The sequence below is a fragment of the Oncorhynchus nerka genome, unplaced genomic scaffold (genome assembly GCF_034236695.1).
Source record: "Oncorhynchus nerka isolate Pitt River unplaced genomic scaffold, Oner_Uvic_2.0 unplaced_scaffold_874, whole genome shotgun sequence".
Classification (NCBI taxonomy): Eukaryota; Metazoa; Chordata; class Actinopteri; order Salmoniformes; family Salmonidae; genus Oncorhynchus; species Oncorhynchus nerka.
This window is the reverse complement of record NW_027040412.1, coordinates 1-18,432: the sequence shown is the minus strand read 5'-3', so window position 1 is coordinate 18,432 and position 18,432 is coordinate 1. Positions and strand designations below refer to the sequence as shown.

General features: G+C 47.3%; 1 protein-coding gene across 1 annotated transcript; it reads right to left on the bottom strand.

The window, feature by feature from the left end:
* Positions 1-1,707: 1,707 nt before the first annotated feature.
* LOC135570957 (TSC22 domain family protein 1-like) lies at positions 1,708-18,413 on the bottom strand. Its single transcript, XM_065016775.1, has 3 exons — positions 17,677-18,413; positions 12,398-12,449; positions 1,708-5,728 (listed from the first exon to the last, which is right to left on the bottom strand). Exons 1-3 carry the CDS (start codon positions 17,811-17,813, stop codon positions 5,471-5,473), a joined length of 447 nt encoding a protein of 148 aa, XP_064872847.1. The 5' UTR covers positions 17,814-18,413; the 3' UTR covers positions 1,708-5,470.
* Positions 18,414-18,432: the final 19 nt, after the last annotated feature.

Here is an 18,432-nt window from a genome sequence, read left to right as displayed (position 1 = left end):
GGTGGCGAATCGCATCTCTGCATGTCTGGCAGACATATCAGTGTGGATGACGGATCACCACCTCAAGCTGAACCTCGGCAAGACGGAGCTGCTCTTCCTCCCGGGGAAGGACTGCCCATTCCATGATCTCGCCATCACGGTTGACAACTCCATTGTGTCCTCCTCCCAGAGCGCTAATAACCTTGGCGTGATCCTGGACAACACCCTGTCGTTCTCAACTAACATCAAGGCGGTGGCCCGTTCTTGTAGGTTCATGCTCTACAACATCCGCAGAGTACGACCCTGCCTCACACAGGAAGCAGCGCAGGTCCTAATCCAGGCACTTGTCATCTCCCGTCTGGATTACTGCAACTCGCTGTTGGCTGGGCTCCCTGCCTGTGCCATTAAACCCCTACAACTCATCCAGAACGCCGCAGCCTTCCCAAGTTCTCTCACGTCACCCCGCTCCTCCGCTCTCTCCACTGGCTTCCAGTTGAAGCTCGCATCCGCTACAAGACCATGGTGCTTGCCTACGGAGCTGTGAGGGGAACGGCACCTCAGTACCTCCAGGCTCTGATCAGGCCCTACACCCAAACAAGGGCACTGCGTTATCCACCTCTGGCCTGCTCGCCTCCCTACCACTGAGGAAGTACAGTTCCCGCGCAGCCCAGTCAAAACTGTTCGCTGCTCTGGCCCCCCAATGGTGGAACAAACTCCCTCACGACGCCAGGACAGCGGAGTCAATCACCACCTTCCGGAGACACCTGAAACCCCACCTCTTTCAGGAATACCTAGGATAGGATAAAGTAATCCTTCTCACCCCCCTTAAAATATTTAGATGCACTATTGTAAAGTGGCTGTTCCACTGGATGTCTTAAGGTGAACGCACCAATTTGTAAGTCGCTCTGGATAAGAGCGTCTGCTAAATGACTTAAATGTAAATGTAATGTAATGTCTTATAGGATGGAACCTCGTCTTTCACCGTCTGGTTCTGTGAGAGTGTGTTGTCTTATAGGATGGAACCTGGTCTTTCACCGTCTGGTTCTGTGAGCGTGTTGTCTTATAGGATGGAACCTGGTCTTTCACCGTCTGGTTCTGTGAGCGTGTTGTCTTGTAAGATGGAACCTTGTCTTTCACCGTCTGGTTCTGGGAGAGTGTGTTGTCTTATAGGATGGAACCTGGTCTTTCACCGTCTGGTTCTGTGAGAGTGTGTTGTCTTATAGGATGGAACCTGGTCTTTCACCGTCTGGTTCTGTGAGAGTGTGTTGTCTTATAGGATGGAACCTGGTCTTTCACCGTCTGGTTCTGTGAGAGTGTGTTGTCTTATAGGATGGAACCTGGTCTTTCACCGTCTGGTTCTGTGAGAGTGTGTTGTCTTATAGGATGGAACCTGGTCTTTCACCGTCTGGTTCTATGAGCGTGTGTTGTCTTGTAGGATGGAACACTTTTCACTTTCAGGAACTTTATGGTCTATGGGGTTATGACAACAGGCATGAAACAAGACAAAGCGCCAGGTATGACCAACCAGAGACCACAATATTTACACGTTTCTCACCACCGAACTAACATATAATAATGTAATATGTCATTCTGTCGTCTCAGCCATTCCCCCTGTATGTTGTCAAAGAGCTCTCTGGGTTAGAAATCTGTATGCCATTAACCTGAGATAGGGTTAATGCTGCTCCACTCTACCACCTAACACTTCACTAAAATCACACGCGACTAACATTTCAATTGAGTTTTTCCATTTTATTTAAGTCCAAGTGCAATTGTAACGTCACATTTGTTGTGGGATGAGAAACATTGTCCTGACATACAGTACCAGTCTACAGTGTGAACACACCTACTCATTCAAGGATGAGAGGAGTAGAGTAAAACAGAGACTACCATCTCTGCAGCACTCCACCAATCAGGCCTTTCTGACATACAGTACCAGTCTAAAGTGTGAACACACCTACTCATTCAAGGATTTTTCTTTATTTTTACTATTTTCTACCCCTTTGCCTTGATGACAGCTTTGCACACTCTTGGCATTCTCTCAACCCGGCTTCACCTGGAATGCTTTCCCACCAGTCTTGAAGGAGTTCCCACATATGCTGAGCACTTTTGTGATATTTCTTTCCTTCTTAATGCATTTTAGCCAATCAGTTGTGTTGTGACAAATAGTACAAATAAAAACCCTGGACTGAGTAGGTGAGTCCAAACTTGACTGGTACTTCTACACATTACCCTTAAAAAACTAGCTTTTATTTCCTTATATCCCGGGTCAATGTACAGAGCACTTCTTTATTAAACTAGCTTTTATTTCCTTATAATATATATTTATTTATTTATTCAAATTGTCCAATAGTTTAAATGATTTGAGCAAGTGAACATCTTCTGCACAGGTCAATCATATACAGTGCAGTACAAGGGGCTGTCAGTGTGAGGGTTAGACACAGTCTGTATAGAGTCTGGAGTGGCTATTCTCTTCCCGCTCTGAGCAGTAACATCACAGTCCAGCCTGAGGAAAACAGGCTGTTTGCTGAACATAGGTTGAATTGGTATCTGGAACAAACCTAGAAACAGCCCTATCCCAAAAACACTGAAACTCTCATCAGCCCCCTTTCCCAAAACATTTCCATTTCCTCACGTCTGAGGGAGGAGAAGAGAGGAGAGAGGAAGAGAGGAGGAGGAGAGAGGAAGAGGGGAGAGGAGAGAGGAGGAGAAGAGACGAGAGGCAACATCTCCATCATTACGTCTGAGGGAGGAGAAGAGAGGAGAGAGGAGGAGTGGAGAGGAGAGAGAGGGAGAGAGGAGGGGCAACATCTCCATCATTACGTCTGAGGGAGGAGAAGAGAGGAGGAGAGGAGAGAGGGGAGAGGAGAGGAGGAGAAGAGACGAGAGAGGAGGAGAGAGGGTGACATTGAGGCGATCACTGCTTCTTCTAAAGTTCTGTTACACCACATCACCCCTCATATGGAATAGACCGCTGTGAGAATAGTGTTTCTTCTATTGCAGTGCATTCTGAAAGTATTCAGACCCCTCAAATTTTTTCACATTTTGTTGTTACAGCCTTATCCTAAAATGGATTAAATAGAATTTTAAAATCCTCAAGCTACACACAATACCCCATAATGACAATGCGAAAACAGGTTTTTGAAATTTTAGCAAATTTATAAAACAAAAACAGAAATACCTTATTTACATAAGTATTCAGACCCATTTGCTATGAGACACGAAATTGAGCTCTGGTGCATCCTGTTTCCATTGATCATCCTTGAGAAGTTTACACAACTTGATTGGAGTCCATCTGTGGTAAATTCAATTGATTGGACATGATTTGGAAAGGCACACACCTGTCTATATAACAGCCCACAGTTGACAGTGTATGTCAGAGCAAAAACCAAGCCATGAGGTCGAAGGAATTGTCCATAGAGCTCCGAGATAGGATCGTGTTGAGGCACAGATCTGAGGAAGAGTACCAAAACATTTCTGCAGCATTGAAGGTCCCCAAGAACACAGAGGCCTCCATCATTCTGCAGCATTGAAGGTCCCCAAGAACACAGAGGCCTCCATCATTCTGCAGCATTGAAGGTCCCCAAGAACAGAGGCCTCCATCATTCTGCAGCATTGAAGGTCCCCAAGAACACAGAGGCCTCCATCATTCTGCAGCATTGAAGGTCCCCAAGAACACAGTGGCCTCCATCATTCTGCAGCATTGAAGGTCCCCAAGAACACAGTGGCCTCCATCATTCTGCAGCATTGAAGGTCCCCAAGAACACAGTGGCCTCCATCATTCTGCAGCATTGAAGGTCCCCAAGAACACAGAGGCCTCCATCATTCTGCAGCATTGAAGGTCCCCAAGAACACAGAGGCCTCCATCATTCTTAAATGGAAGAAGTTTGGAACCACCAACAGTCTTCCTAGAGCTGGCCGCCCGGCCAAACTGAGCAGTCGGGGGAGAAGTGCCTTGGTCAGGGAGGTGACCAAGAACCCGATGGTCACTCTGACAGAGCTCCTCTGTGGAGATGGGAGAACCTTCCAGAAGGACAACCATCTTTGCAGCCCTCCACCAATCAGGCCTTTCTGGTAGAGTGGCCAGATGGAAGCCACTCCTCAGTAAAAGGCACAGCCCACTTGGAGTTTGCCAAAAGGCACCTAAAGACTCTCAGAACATGAGGAGCAAGATTCTATGGTCTGAGGAAACCAAGATTGAACTCTTTGGTCTGAATGCCAACCATCATGTCTGGAGGAAACCTGGCACCATCCCTACGGTGAAGCATGGTGGTGGCAGCATCATGATGTGGGGATGTTTTTCAGCAGCAGGGACTGGGAGACTAGTCAGGATCGAGGAAAAGATGAACGGAGCAACGTACAATGAGATCCTTGATGAAAACCTGCTCCAGAGCGCTCAGGACCTCAGACTGGGGTGAAGGTTCACCTTTCAACAGGACAACAACCTAAGCACACAGCCAAGACAATGCAGGAGTGGCTTCAGGAAGTCTCTGAATGTCCTTGAGTGGTCCAGCCAGAGCCCGGACTTGAACCCGATCTAACATCTCTGTAGAGACCTGAAAATAGCTGTGCAGCAACTCTCCCCATCCAACCTGACAGAGCTTGAGAGGATCTACAGAGAAGAATGGGAGAAACTCCCCAAATACAGGTGTACCAAGCTTGTAGCATCATACCCAAGAAGACTCGAGGATGTAATCGCTGGCAGAGGTGCTTCAACAAAGTACTGAGTAAAGGGTCTGAATACTTATGTAAATGTGATATTTCCGTTTTTTATATTTAATACATTTCCTAAAATGACAAAAAAAACTGTTTTTGTTTAGTCATTACGGGGTAGATTGAGGTGATTGATGTGGGAAAAAAACAATTTCATCAATTTTTAGAATGGACTGTAAATGCAACAAAATTTGGAAAAACTAAAGTGGTCTGAATTTATTTCCAAATGCACTGTATGTTCCACCCTACCAGATGGGGTCTTGTTTTCTCTTTCTTTAATGGCCCCTACAGATAATGCACTGTATGTTCCACCCTACCAGATGGGGTCTTGTTTTCTCTTTCTTTAATGGCCCCTACAGATAATGCACATCATTTCTTGTTCTTTGATTCAATTCACAGCTAGGTAATAATCCAACAAAATGAAAATGTAAAGAAATGGCAGCAACGGCACACAATTCAACAGTCACTGTAGAGATCTGAAGACAGTGTACCAGTTGTGGGTTGTTGTCTGTTTCATCTCCATGACAACTGTCCATCTGTTCCATTCACCTCCCTGGTCTCCATGGCGATCGTCTGAAGCATTCCAAGCGAAGAGAACACCTGACACACAAGTGTCCATCATTGTCTTTGGTCAGTTAAATAAATGTGCAAAACATGGTTTTTATTTTTGTAGCAGTCTCTCCTTGATTGAGCCATAGTGGTTCTTCTCTTTGCATGAGGTCAGTTCGCAGTAGAGTAAAGGTTCTCCTCCCTCCTGCGTACGTCTCTCCGAGGAAGGGGGCTATGTAGAGGTCCCAGAGCTCTGTGAGGACGGCAGGGGCTGAGGCTGGGGGTTAGAGGAGCCTGTCGCTGTCGGGGAGCCAGAGCTGGGCTGGACCTGAGCCTGGAACTGAGCCATCTGCTCTGGGCTGGCCAGGGTTTTCAGGAGGCTGTTCTCCTGCTCCAACTGGGAGTTCCTCTCTACCAGCTCCTTAATCTGTTCCTTCAACACATCTACCTCTTCTCTCACAGCATACATCAGGTGGCTCTTTACCAGGTCCTGAGAGAGAGATGGAAGGGGGAAGATGGAGAGAGAGGAAGGGACGGAGAGAGAAAGGGAGGAAGGGAAGGAGAGAGAAAGGGAGGAAGGGACGGAGGGAAGGAGAGAGAAAGGGAGGAAGGGAAGGAGAGAGGAAGGGACGGAGGGAAGGAGAGAGGAAGGGAGGAAGGGATGGAGGGAGAGAGAGAGAAAGGGAGGAAGGGAAGGAGAGAGAAAGGGAGGAAGGGACGGAGGGAAGGAGAGAGAAAGGGAGGAAGGGAAGGAGAGAGAAAGGAACGGAGGGAAGGAGAGAGAAAGGGAGGAAGGAGGAAGGGAAGGAGAGAGAAAGGGACGGAGGGAAGGAGAGAGAAAGGGAGGAAGGGACGGAGGGAAGGAGAGAGAAAGGGAGGGGGAGGAGGGAAGGGAAGGAGAGAGAAAGGGAGGAAGGGAAGGAGAGAGAAAGGGAGGAAGGGAAGGAGAGAGAAAGGGAGGAAGGGAAGGAGAGAGAAAGGGAGGAAGGGACGGAGGGGGAGGAAGGAGAGAGAAAAGGAGGAAGGGAAGGGAAGGAGAGAGAAAGGGAGGAAGGGAAGGAGGGAAGGAGAGAGAAAGGGAGGAAGGGACGGAGGGAAGGAGAGAGAAAGGAGGAAGGGACGGAGGGAAGGAGAGAGAAAGGGAGGAAGGGACGGAGGGAAGGAGAGAGAAAGGGAGGAAGGGACGGAGGGAAGGAGAGAGAAAGGGAGGAAGGGACGGAGGGAAGGAGAGAGAAAGGGAGGAAGGGACGGAGGGAAGGAGAGAGAAAGGGAGGAAGGACAGAGGGGAGGAGGGAAGGAGAGAAAGGGAGGAAGGGACAGAGGGAAGGAGAGAGAAAGGGAGGAAGGGAAGGAGAGAGAGAGAGGAAGGGGGAAGGGAAGGGGAGAGAGAGAGGGAGGAAGGGAAGGAGAGAAGGGAGGAAGGGACGGAGGGAAGGGGGAGGAAGGGAAGGAGGGAAGGAGAGAAAAGGGAGGAAGGGACGGAGGGAAGGAGAGAGAAAGGGAGGAAGGGACGGAGGGAAGGAGAGAGAAAGGGAGGAAGGGACAGAGGGAAGGAGAGAGAAAGGGGAAGGGAAGGGAAGGAGAGAGAAAGGGAGGAAGGGACGGAGGGAAGGAGAGAGAAAGGGAGGAAGGGAAGGGAAGGAGAAAGGGAGGAAGGGAGGAAGGAGAAGGGGAGGAGGGAGAGAGAGAGAAAGGAGGAAGGGACGGAGGAGAGGGAGGAAGGGACGGAGGGAAGGAGAGAGAAAGGGAGGAAGGGACGGAGGGAAGGAGAGAGAAAGGGAGGAAGGGACAGAGGGAAGGAGAGAGAAAGGGAGGAAGGGACAGAGGGAAGGAGAGAGAAAGGGAGGAAGGGACAGAGGGAAGGAGAGAGAAAGGGAGGAAGGGACAGAGGGAAGGAGAGAGAAAGGGAGGAAGGGACAGAGGGAAGGAGAGAGAAAGGGAGGAAGGGAAGGAGAGAGAGAGAGGGAGGAAGGGACGGAGGGAAGGAGAGAGAGATAAAGGGAGAGAAATGTACAGTTGATGTTGGAAGGTTACATACACCTTAGCCAAATACATTTAAACTCCATTTTTCACAATTCCTGACATTTAATCCCAGTAAAAATTCCCTGTTTTAGGTCAGTTAGGATCACCACTTTATTTTAAGAATGTTAAATGTCAGAATAATAGTAGAGAGAATGATTTATTTCAGCTTTTATTTCTTTCATCACATTCCCAGTGGGGCAGACATTTACATACACTCAATTAGTATTTGGTAGCATTGAAGTCTGAAGTTCTAACTGTATGAGTTAGCTGTCCTTTAGGAGCTCACTGTGTGTTGTGTTAGCTGTCCTTTAGGAGCTCACTGTGTGTTGTGTTAGCTGTCCTTTAGGAGCTCACTGTGTGTTGTGTTAGCTGTCCTTTAGGAGCTCACTGTGTGTTGTGTTAGCTGTCCTTTAGGAGCTCACTGTGTGTTGTGTTAGCTGTCCTTTAGGAGCTCACTGTGTGTTGTCCTTTAGTCACTGTGCTGTCCTTTAGGAGCTCACTGTGTGTTGTGTTAGCTGTCCTTTAGGAGCTCACTGTGTGTGTTAGCTGTCCTTTAGGAGCTCACTGTGTGTTGTGTTAGCTGTCCTTTAGGAGCTCACTGTGTGTTAGCTGTCCTTTAGGAGCTCACTGTGTGTTAGCTGTCCTTTAGGAGCTCACTGTGTGTTGTGTTAGCTGTCCTTTAGGAGCTCACTGTGTGTTGTGTTAGCTGTCCTTTAGGAGCTCACTGTGTGTGTTAGCTGTCCTTTAGGAGCTCACTGTGTGTGTTAGCTGTCCTTTAGGAGCTCACTGTGTGTTAGCTGTCCTTTAGGAGCTCACTGTGTGTTGTGTTAGCTGTCCTTTAGGAGCTCACTGTGTGTTGTGTTAGCTGTCCTTTAGGAGCTCACTGTGTGTTGTGTTAGCTGTCCTTTAGGAGCTCACTGTGTGTTGTGTTAGCTGTCCTTTAGGAGCTCACTGTGTGTTGTGTTAGCTGTCCTTTAGGAGCTCACTGTGTGTTGTGTTAGCTGTCCTTTAGGAGCTCACTGTGTGTTGTGTTAGCTGTCCTTTAGGAGCTCACTGTGTGTTGTGTTAGCTGTCCTTTAGGAGCTCACTGTGTGTTGTGTTAGCTGTCCTTTAGGAGCTCACTGTGTGTTGTGTTAGCTGTCCTTTAGAGCTCACTGTGTGTTGTGTTAGCTGTCCTTTAGGAGCTCACTGTGTGTTGTGTTAGCTGTCCTTTAGGAGCTCACTGTGTGTTGTGTTAGCTGTCCTTTAGGAGCTCACTGTGTGTTGTGTTAGCTGTCCTTTAGGAGCTCACTGTGTGTTGTGTTAGCTGTCCTTTAGGAGCTCACTGTGTGTTGTGTTAGCTGTCCTTTAGGAGCTCACTGTGTGTTGTGTTAGCTGTCCTTTAGGAGCTCACTGTGTGTTGTGTTAGCTGTCCTTTAGGAGCTCACTGTGTGTTGTGTTATCTGTCCTTTAGGAGCTCACTGTGTGTTGTGTTAGCTGTCCTTTAGGAGCTCACTGTGTGCTGTGTTAGCTGTCCTTTAGGAGCTCACTGTGTGTTGTGTTACCTGTCCTTTAGGAGCTCACTGTGTATATTGTGTTAGCTGTCCTTTAGGAGCTCACTGTGTGTTGTGTTACCTGTCCTTTAGGAGCTCACTGTGTGTTAGCTGTCCTTTAGGAGCTCACTGTGTGTTAGCTGTCCTTTAGGAGCTCACTGTGTGTTAGCTGTCCTTTAGGAGCTCACTGTGTGTGTATTGTGTTAGCTGTCCTTTAGGAACTCACTGTGTTTGTGTTAGCTGTCCCATAGCAGTTAATTAGTGGTACATTCAGTTCCCGCCTTCTAACTGACAAGCCAGAGAACAAAATGTTCTGCATTGGGAGGGAGGAGCTAACAGACCAGTTATTTATACCGGGGCATCTGAGAGCAGACCCCCGGCTTGCCTAGCAACACCTGACGGAACAGACAGAACCGAAAAGCCACCGGATCACAGAACATACAGACGGTTGCAGTCATTCAATCCAAGTGTTTTTACTGTACCAAAGTATCCAACGGTTCTCTCTCTCCCAGAACAGTCAGATGTTCCTTTAATTATTTTTATTTTTTATTTTTTTATTTCACCTTTATTTAACCAGGTAGGCTAGTTGAGAACAAGTTCTCATTTGCAACTGCGACCTGGCCAAGATAAAGCATAGCAATGTGAACAGACAACACAGAGTTACACATGGAGTAAACAATTAACAAGTCAATAACACAGTAGAAAAAAAATGGGCAGTCTATATACAATGTGTGCAAAAGGCATGAGGAGGTAGGCGAATAATTACAATTTTGCAGATTAACACTGGAGTGATAAATGATCAGATGGTCATGTACAGGTAGAGATATTGGTATGCAAAAGAGCAGAAAAGTAAATAAATAAAATAAAAAAAACAGTATAAAAACAGTATGGGGATGAGGTAGGTGAAAATGGGTGGGCTATTTACCAATAGACTATGTACAGCTGCAGCGATCGGTTAGCTGCTCGGATAGCTGATGTTTGAAGTTGGTGAGGGAGATAAAAGTCTCCAACTTCAGCGATTTTTGCAGTTCATTCCAGTCACAGGCAGCAGAGTACTGGAACGAAAGGCGGCCAAATGAGGTGTTGGCTTTAGGGATGATCAGTGAGATACACCTGCTGGAGCGTGTGCTACGGATGGGTGTTGCCATCGTGACCAGTGAACTGAGATAAGGCGGAGCTTTACCTAGCATGGAATTAGAGCCCAGTACTCTGAACGCCGGTCCTACGTCTCCCAGAACAGTCAGATGTTCCTTTAATTAGAGCCCAGTACTCTGAACACCGGTCCTACGTCTCCCAGAACAGTCAGATGTTCCTTTAATTAGAGCCCAGTACTCTGAACACCGGTCCTACGTCTCCCAGAACAGTCAGATGTTCCTTTAATTAGAGCCCAGTACTCTGAACGCCGGTCCTACGTCTCCCAGAACAGTCAGATGTTCCTTTAATTAGAGCCCAGTACTCTGAACGCCGGTCCTACGTCTCCCAGAACAGTCAGATGTTCCTTTAATTAGAGCCCAGTACTCTGAACGCCGGTCCTACTCCCAGAACAGTCAGATGTTCCTTTAATTAGAGCCCAGTACTCTGAACACCGGTCCTACGTCTCCCAGAACAGTCAGATGTTCCTTTAATTAGAGCCCAGTACTCTGAACACCGGTCCTTCTCCCAGAACAGTCAGATGTTCCTTTAATTAGAGCCCAGTACTCTGAACACCGGTCCTACGTCTCCCAGAACAGTCAGATGTTCCTTTAATTAGAGCCCAGTACTCTGAACGCCGGTCCTCGTCTCCCAGAACAGTGAGATGTTCCTTTAATTAGAGCCCAGTACTCTGAACGCCGGTCCTACGTCTCCCAGAACAGTCAGATGTTCCTTTAATTAGAGCCCAGTACTCTGAACGCCGGTCCTACGTCTCCCAGAACAGTCAGATGTTCCTTTAATTAGAGCCCAGTACTCTGAACGCCGGTCCTACGTCTCCCAGAACAGTCAGATGTTCCTTTAATTAGAGCCCAGTACTCTGAACACCGGTCCTTTACGTCTCCCAGAACAGTCAGATGTTCCTTTAATTAGAGCCCAGTACTCTGAACACCGGTCCTACGTCTCCCAGAACAGTCAGATGTTCCTTTAATTAGAGCCCAGTACTCTGAACACCGGTCCTACGTCTCCCAGAACAGTCAGATGTTCCTTTAATTAGAGCCCAGTACTCTGAACGCCGGTCCTACGTCTCCCAGAACAGTCAGATGTTCCTTTAATTAGAGCCCAGTACTCTGAACGCCGGTCCTACGTCTCCCAGAACAGTCAGATGTTCCTTTAATTAGAGCCCAGTACTCTGAACGCCGGTCCTACGTCTCCCAGAACAGTCAGATGTTCCTTTAATTAGAGCCCAGTACTCTGAACGCCGGTCCTACGTCTCCCAGAACAGTCAGATGTTCCTTTAATTAGAGCCCAGTACTCTGAACGCCGGTCCTACGTCTCCCAGAACAGTCAGATGTTCCTTTAATTAGAGCCCAGTACTCTGAACACCGGTCCTACGTCTCCCAGAACAGTCAGATGTTCCTTTAATTAGAGCCCAGTACTCTGAACACCGGTCCTACGTCTCCCAGAACAGTCAGATGTTCCTTTAATTAGAGCCCAGTACTCTGAACACCGGTCCTCGTCTCCCAGAACAGTCAGATGTTCCTTTAATTAGAGCCCAGTACTCTGAACACCGGTCCTTCTCCCAGAACAGTCAGATGTTCCTTTAATTAGAGCCCAGTACTCTGAACACCGGTCCTACGTCTCCCAGAACAGTCAGATGTTCCTTTAATTAGAGCCCAGTACTCTGAACACCGGTCCTACGTCTCCCAGAACAGTCAGATGTTCCTTTAATTAGAGCCCAGTACTCTGAACGTCGGTCCTACGTCTCCCAGAACAGTGAGATGTTCCTTTAATTAGAGCCCAGTACTCTGAACACCGGTCCTACGTCTCCCAGAACAGTCAGATGTTCCTTTAATTAGAGCCCAGTACTCTGAACGCCGGTCCTACGTCTCCCAGAACAGTCAGATGTTCCTTTAATTAGAGCCCAGTACTCTGAACGCCGGTCCTACGTCTCCCAGAACAGTGAGATGTTCCTTTAATTAGAGCCCAGTACTCTGAACGCCGGTCCTACGTCTCCCAGAACAGTCAGATGTTCCTTTAATTAGAGCCCAGTACTCTGAACACCGGTCCTACGTCTCCCAGAACAGTCAGATGTTCCTTTAATTAGAGCCCAGTACTCTGAACACAAACAGGTCCTTATGTCTCCCAGAACAGTCAGATGTTCCTTTAATTAGAGCCCAGTACTCTGAACGCCGGTCCTACGTCTCCCAGAACAGTCAGATGTTCCTTTAATTAGAGCCCAGTACTCTGAACGCCGGTCCTACGTCTCCCAGAACAGTCAGATGTTCCTTTAATTAGAGCCCAGTACTCTGAACACCGGTCCTACGTCTCCCAGAACAGTCAGATGTTCCTTTAATTAGAGCCCAGTACTCTGAACACCGGTCCTACGCCGTTTAAATGAAGTTGACTTTTACATTTCACCTTTGAGTCATGTCGATTTGATTATATACATATTAACAATGAGGATATGAACTTACCATTGCTTGTTCGATTTTATTGTCGATGGCCACCAAGCTGGCACCAGAAGAGCTGAAACACAAACAGATTAATTCAAACATTATGATGCATCGCCTGTAAGGATATCACTGGGGTTCTGACAGATGTTGACCCGGTGGGTGTTAGATATCACTGGGGTTCTGACAGATGTTGACCCGGTGGGTATTAGATATCACTGGGGACAGATGTTGACCCGGTGGGTATTAGATATCACTGGGGTTGAGACAGATGTTGACCCGGTGGGTATTAGATATCACTGGGGTTCTGACAGATGTTGACCCGGTGGGTGTTAGATATCACTGGGGTTCTGACAGATGTTGACCCGGTGGGTATTAGATATCACTGGGGTTCTGTCAGATGTTGACCTGGGGACAGATGTTGACCCGGTGTGGACAGATGTTGACCCGGTTAGATATCACTGGGGTTCTGACAGATGTTGACCCGGTGGGTAGAGATATCACTGGGGTTCTGACAGATGTTGACGATTGACCTGTGGGTATTAGATATCACTGGGGTTCTGACAGATGTTGACCCGGTGGGTAGTAGATATCACTGGGGACAGATGTTGACCCGGTGGGTATTAGATATCACTGGGGTTCTGACAGATGTTGACCCGGTGGGTATTAGATATCACTGGGGTTCTGACAGATGTTGACCCGGTGGGTAGTAGATATCACTGGGGTTCTGACAGATGTTGACCCGGTGGGTATTAGATATCACTGGGGTTCTGACAGATGTTGACCCGGTGGGTATTAGATATCACTGGGGTTCTGACAGATGTTGACCCGGTGGATACACTGGGGACAGATGTTGACCCGGTGGGTATTAGATATCACTGGGGTTCTGACAGATGTTGACCCGGTGGGTATTAGATATCACTGGGGTTCTGACAGATGTTGACCCGGTGGGATATCACTGGGGTATTAGATATCACTGGGGTTCTGACAGATGTTGACCCGGTGGGTATTAGATATCACTGGGGACAGATGTTGACCCGGTGGGTATTAGATATCACTGGGGTTCTGACAGATGTTGACCCGGTGGATATTAGATATCACTGGGGTTCTGACAGATGTTGACCCGGTGGGTATTAGATATCACTGGGGTTCTGACAGATGTTGACCCGGTAGGTATTAGATATCACTGGGGTTCTGACAGATGTTGACCCGGTGGGTATTAGATATCACTGGGGTTCTGACAGATGTTGACCCGGTGGGTATTAGATATCACTGGGGTTCTGACAGATGTTGACCCGGTGGACCCGGTGGGTTAGATATCACTGGGGTTCTGACAGATGTTGACCCGGTGGATATTAGATATCACTGGGGTTGAGACAGATGTTGACCCGGAGGGTATTAGATATCACTGGGGTTCTGACAGATGTTGACCCGGTGGGTATTAGATATCACTGGGGACAGATGTTGACCCGGTGGGTATTAGATATCACTGGGGTTCTGACAGATGTTGACCCGGTGGGTAGTAGATATCACTGGGGACAGATGTTGACCCGGTGGGTATTAGATATCACTGGGGTTCTGACAGATGTTGACCCGGTGGGTATTAGATATCACTGGGGTTCTGACAGATGTTGACCCGGTAGGTGTTAGATATCACTGGGGTTCTGACAGATGTTGACCCGGTGGGTAGTAGATATCACTGGGGACAGATGTTGACCCGGTGCGTATTAGATATCACTGGGGTTCTGACAGATGTTGACCCGGTGGATATTAGATATCACTGGGGACAGATGTTGACCCGGTGGGTATTAGATATCACTGGGGTTCTGACAGATGTTGACCCGGTGGGTATTAGATATCACTGGGGTTGAGACAGATGTTGACCCGGTGGGTATTAGATATCACTGGGGTTCTGACAGATGTTGACCCGGTGGGTATTAGATATCACTGGGGTTCTGACAGATGTTGACCCGGTGGGTATTAGATATCACTGGGGACAGATGTTGACCCGGTGGGTATTAGATATCACTGGGGTTCTGACAGATGTTGACCCGGTGGGTATTAGATATCACTGGGGTTGAGACAGATGTTGACCCGGTGGGTATTAGATATCACTGGGGTTCTGACAGATGTTGACCCGGTGGGTATTAGATATCACTGGGGTTCTGACAGATGTTGACCCGGTGGGTATTAGATATCACTGGGGTTCTGACAGATGTTGACCCGGTGGGTAGTAGATATCACTGGGGTTCTGACAGATGTTGACCCGGTGGGTATTAGATATCACTGGGGTTCTGACAGATGTTGACCCGGTGGGTATTAGATATCACTGGGGTTCTGACAGATGTTGACCCGGTGGGTATTAGATATCACTGGGGTTCTGACAGATGTTGACCCGGTGGGTAGTAGATATCACTGGGGTTCTGACAGATGTTGACCCGGTGGGTATTAGATATCACTGGGGTTCTGACAGATGTTGACCCGGTGGGTATTAGATATCACTGGGGTTCTGACAGATGTTGACCCGGTGGGTATTAGATATCACTGGGGTTCTGACAGATGTTGACCCGGTGGGTAGTAGATATCACTGGGGTTCTGACAGATGTTGACCCGGTGGGTATTAGATATCACTGGGGTTCTGACAGATGTTGACCCGGTGGGTATTAGATATCACTGGGGTTCTGACAGATGTTGACCCGGTGGGTATTAGATATCACTGGGGTTGAGACAGATGTTGACCCGGTGGATATTAGATATCACTGGGGTTGAGACAGATGTTGACCCGGTGGGTATTAGATATCACTGGGGTTCTGACAGATGTTGACCCGGTGGGTAGTAGATATCACTGGGGTTCGGACAGATGTTGACCCGGTGGATATTAGATATCACTGGGGTTCTGACAGATGTTGACCCGGTAGGTATTAGATATCACTGGGGTTCTGACAGATGTTGACCCGGTAGGTATTAGATATCACTGGGGTTCTGACAGATGTTGACCCGGTGGGTAGTAGATATCACTGGGGACAGATGTTGACCCGGTGGGTATTAGATATCACTGGGGTTCTGACAGATGTTGACCCGGTGGGTAGTAGATATCACTGGGGTTCTGACAGATGTTGACCCGGTGGGTATTAGATATCACTGGGGTTCTGACAGATGTTGACCCGGTGGGTATTAGATATCACTGGGGTTGAGACAGATGTTGACCCGGTGGGTATTAGATATCACTGGGGTTCTGACAGATGTTGACCCGGTGGGTATTAGATATCACTGGGGTTCTGACAGATGTTGACCCGGTGGGTATTAGATATCACTGGGGTTCTGACAGATGTTGACCCGGTGGGTATTAGATATCACTGGGGACAGATGTTGACCCGGTGGGTATTAGATATCACTGGGGTTCTGACAGATGTTGACCATGGGTATTAAATCACTGGACTGAATGAAGATGTGTGACCCGGTGGATATTAGATATCACTGGGGTTCTGACAGATGTTGACCCGGTGGGTATTAGATATCACTGGGGTTTGACAGATGTTGACCCGGTGGGTATTAGATATCACTGGGGTTTGCAGATGTTGACCCGGTGGGTATTAGATATCACTGGGGACAGATGTTGACCCGGTGGGTATTAGATATCACTGGGGTTCTGACAGATGTTGACCCGGTGGGTATTAGATATCACTGGGGTTCTGACAGATGTTGACCCGGTGGGTAGTAGATATCACTGGGGACAGATGTTGACCCGGTGGGTATTAGATATCACTGGGGACAGATGTTGACCCGGTGGGTATTAGATATCACTGGGGTTCTGACAGATGTTGACCCGGTGGGTATTAGATATCACTGGGGTTCTGACAGATGTTGACCCGGTGGGTATTAGCTATCAAGGGGACATGTTGACCCGGTGGGTTTAATATCAACTGGGGTTCTGACATTAAAACGGACCGGAAGGAATTAACTATCACTTTATTGCTGAAGATTTGACAAGTTGGGGTTTAACTATCAGGTTATTGTTGTGAGGCTTTAGCTACAAGGTTGGGGTTTAACTATCAGGTTATTGTTGTGGGGCTTTAGCTAAAGGTTGGGGTTTAACTATCAGGTTATTGTTGTGGGGCTTTAGCTACAAGGTTGGGGTTTAACTATCAGGTTATTGTTGTGGGCTTTAGCTACAAGGTTGGGGTTTAACTATCAGGTTATTGTTGTGGGGCTTTAGCTACAAGGTTGGGGTTTAACTATCAGGTTATTGTTGTGGGGCTTTAGCTACAAGGTTGGGGTTTAACTATCAGGTTATTGTTGTGGGGCTTTAGCTACAAGGTTGGGGTTTAACTATCAGGTTATTGTTGTGGGGCTTTAGCTACAAGGTTGGGGTTTAACTATCAGGTTATTGTTGTGAGGCTTTAGCTACAAGGTTGGGGTTTAACTATCAGGTTATTGTTGTGGGGCTTTAGCTACAAGGTTGGGGTTTAACTATCAGGTTATTGTTGTGGGGCTTTAGCTACAAGGTTGGGGTTTAACTATCAGGTTATTGTTGTGGGGCTTTAGCTACAAGGTTGGGGTTTAACTATCAGGTTATTGTTGTGGGGCTTTAGCTACAAGGTTGGGGTTTAACTATCAGGTTATTGTTGTGGGGCTTTAGCTACAAGGTTGGGGTTTAACTATCAGGTTATTGTTGTGGGGCTTTAGCTACAAGGTTGGGGTTTAACTATCAGGTTATTGTTGTGGGGCTTTAGCTACAAGGTTGGGGTTTAACTATCAGGTTATTGTTGTGGGGCTTTAGCTACAAGGTTGGGGTTTAACTATCAGGTTATTGTTGTGGGGCTTTAGCTACAAGGTTGGGGTTTAACTATCAGGTTATTGTTGTGGGGCTTTAGCTACAAGGTTGGGGTTTAACTATCAGGTTATTGTTGTGGGGCTTTAGCTACAAGGTTGGGGTTTAACTATCAGGTTATTGTTGTGGGGCTTTAGCTACAAGGTTGGGGTTTAACTATCAGGTTATTGTTGTGGGGCTTTAGCTACAAGGTTTATATAATGTTATGGTTCTAAATGATTTATAGTCAACACGATGCGGAACAGTTCAACACTGCAGAGCTCATCACGTTATGAACCCCTCAATACTGCAGGGCAGAGCCTCAAGACCACACCACATAAAAGCATACAAACATCCTCATCATCCCCGTACATTCAAATCCAATTCAAACCGCCACGGTCCCATTCATTCAATGCATAGCCATATTCTATTGTCTTTGAAAATGAATGAATTAATGAAAAGTTTGATAAATAAAGCTAGGAAAACATTTTACCTATTGTCAAGCCTGACTGGAGTTGTCTCTTTTGCAAGCACAGATGACAGAAAAGAGATGGATAAATTCCTCAGTGGAAAAACACCAACGTCCATCTCCACTGTATAAAACTGGGAATTCATTATTATTTTGTCCATTAACACCAAAAGGTAATACTTCAAAATGTAGAAAATGTCCAGTATAATTAATAAAAGTAAAAAATATACAAACAGAATTGGCAGAAATTCTGTTCTCTGGGCAATACAAGGTGGCAACCGGGGCAGCCCTGCTCATGTACCGACGCGGAACAAAGAATGAGCACAGTGAGACTGACTAGCTCTGCTAAGCTGGGAATCTGCAGCTCCTGTCCCAACTGCAGACATTATGCCATTGGCGGAGAGAGAGACCTCATTTTAATAATTGAAGTGGCAACGCCCCCACCTGTGACCCAGTTTCATATGTAACTGTCCCGAACGCGGCCATTCAAAACACACAGAGAACATAGGAAGCAGCCCGGGACAGGAGGAGGAGTTCGCACTGGGAAACCGTTAGGAAACCTTTCTCCAATACTGCTTGTTTCTTCATTAAAAATGTTACTGTCAGCTTCAACATTTGTCATCTTCAATGTAACTAAAAATGCTAAAACAACTGTAGACCATGAATGAGCAGAATGAATGACGAATACAAGGGAAAGTCAGACCTGTTCAGGTACAGTAGACCAGAATGTGAAAATAGATGTTTTAAACAATATGACAGCCTATAGGACCTCTACTGGGT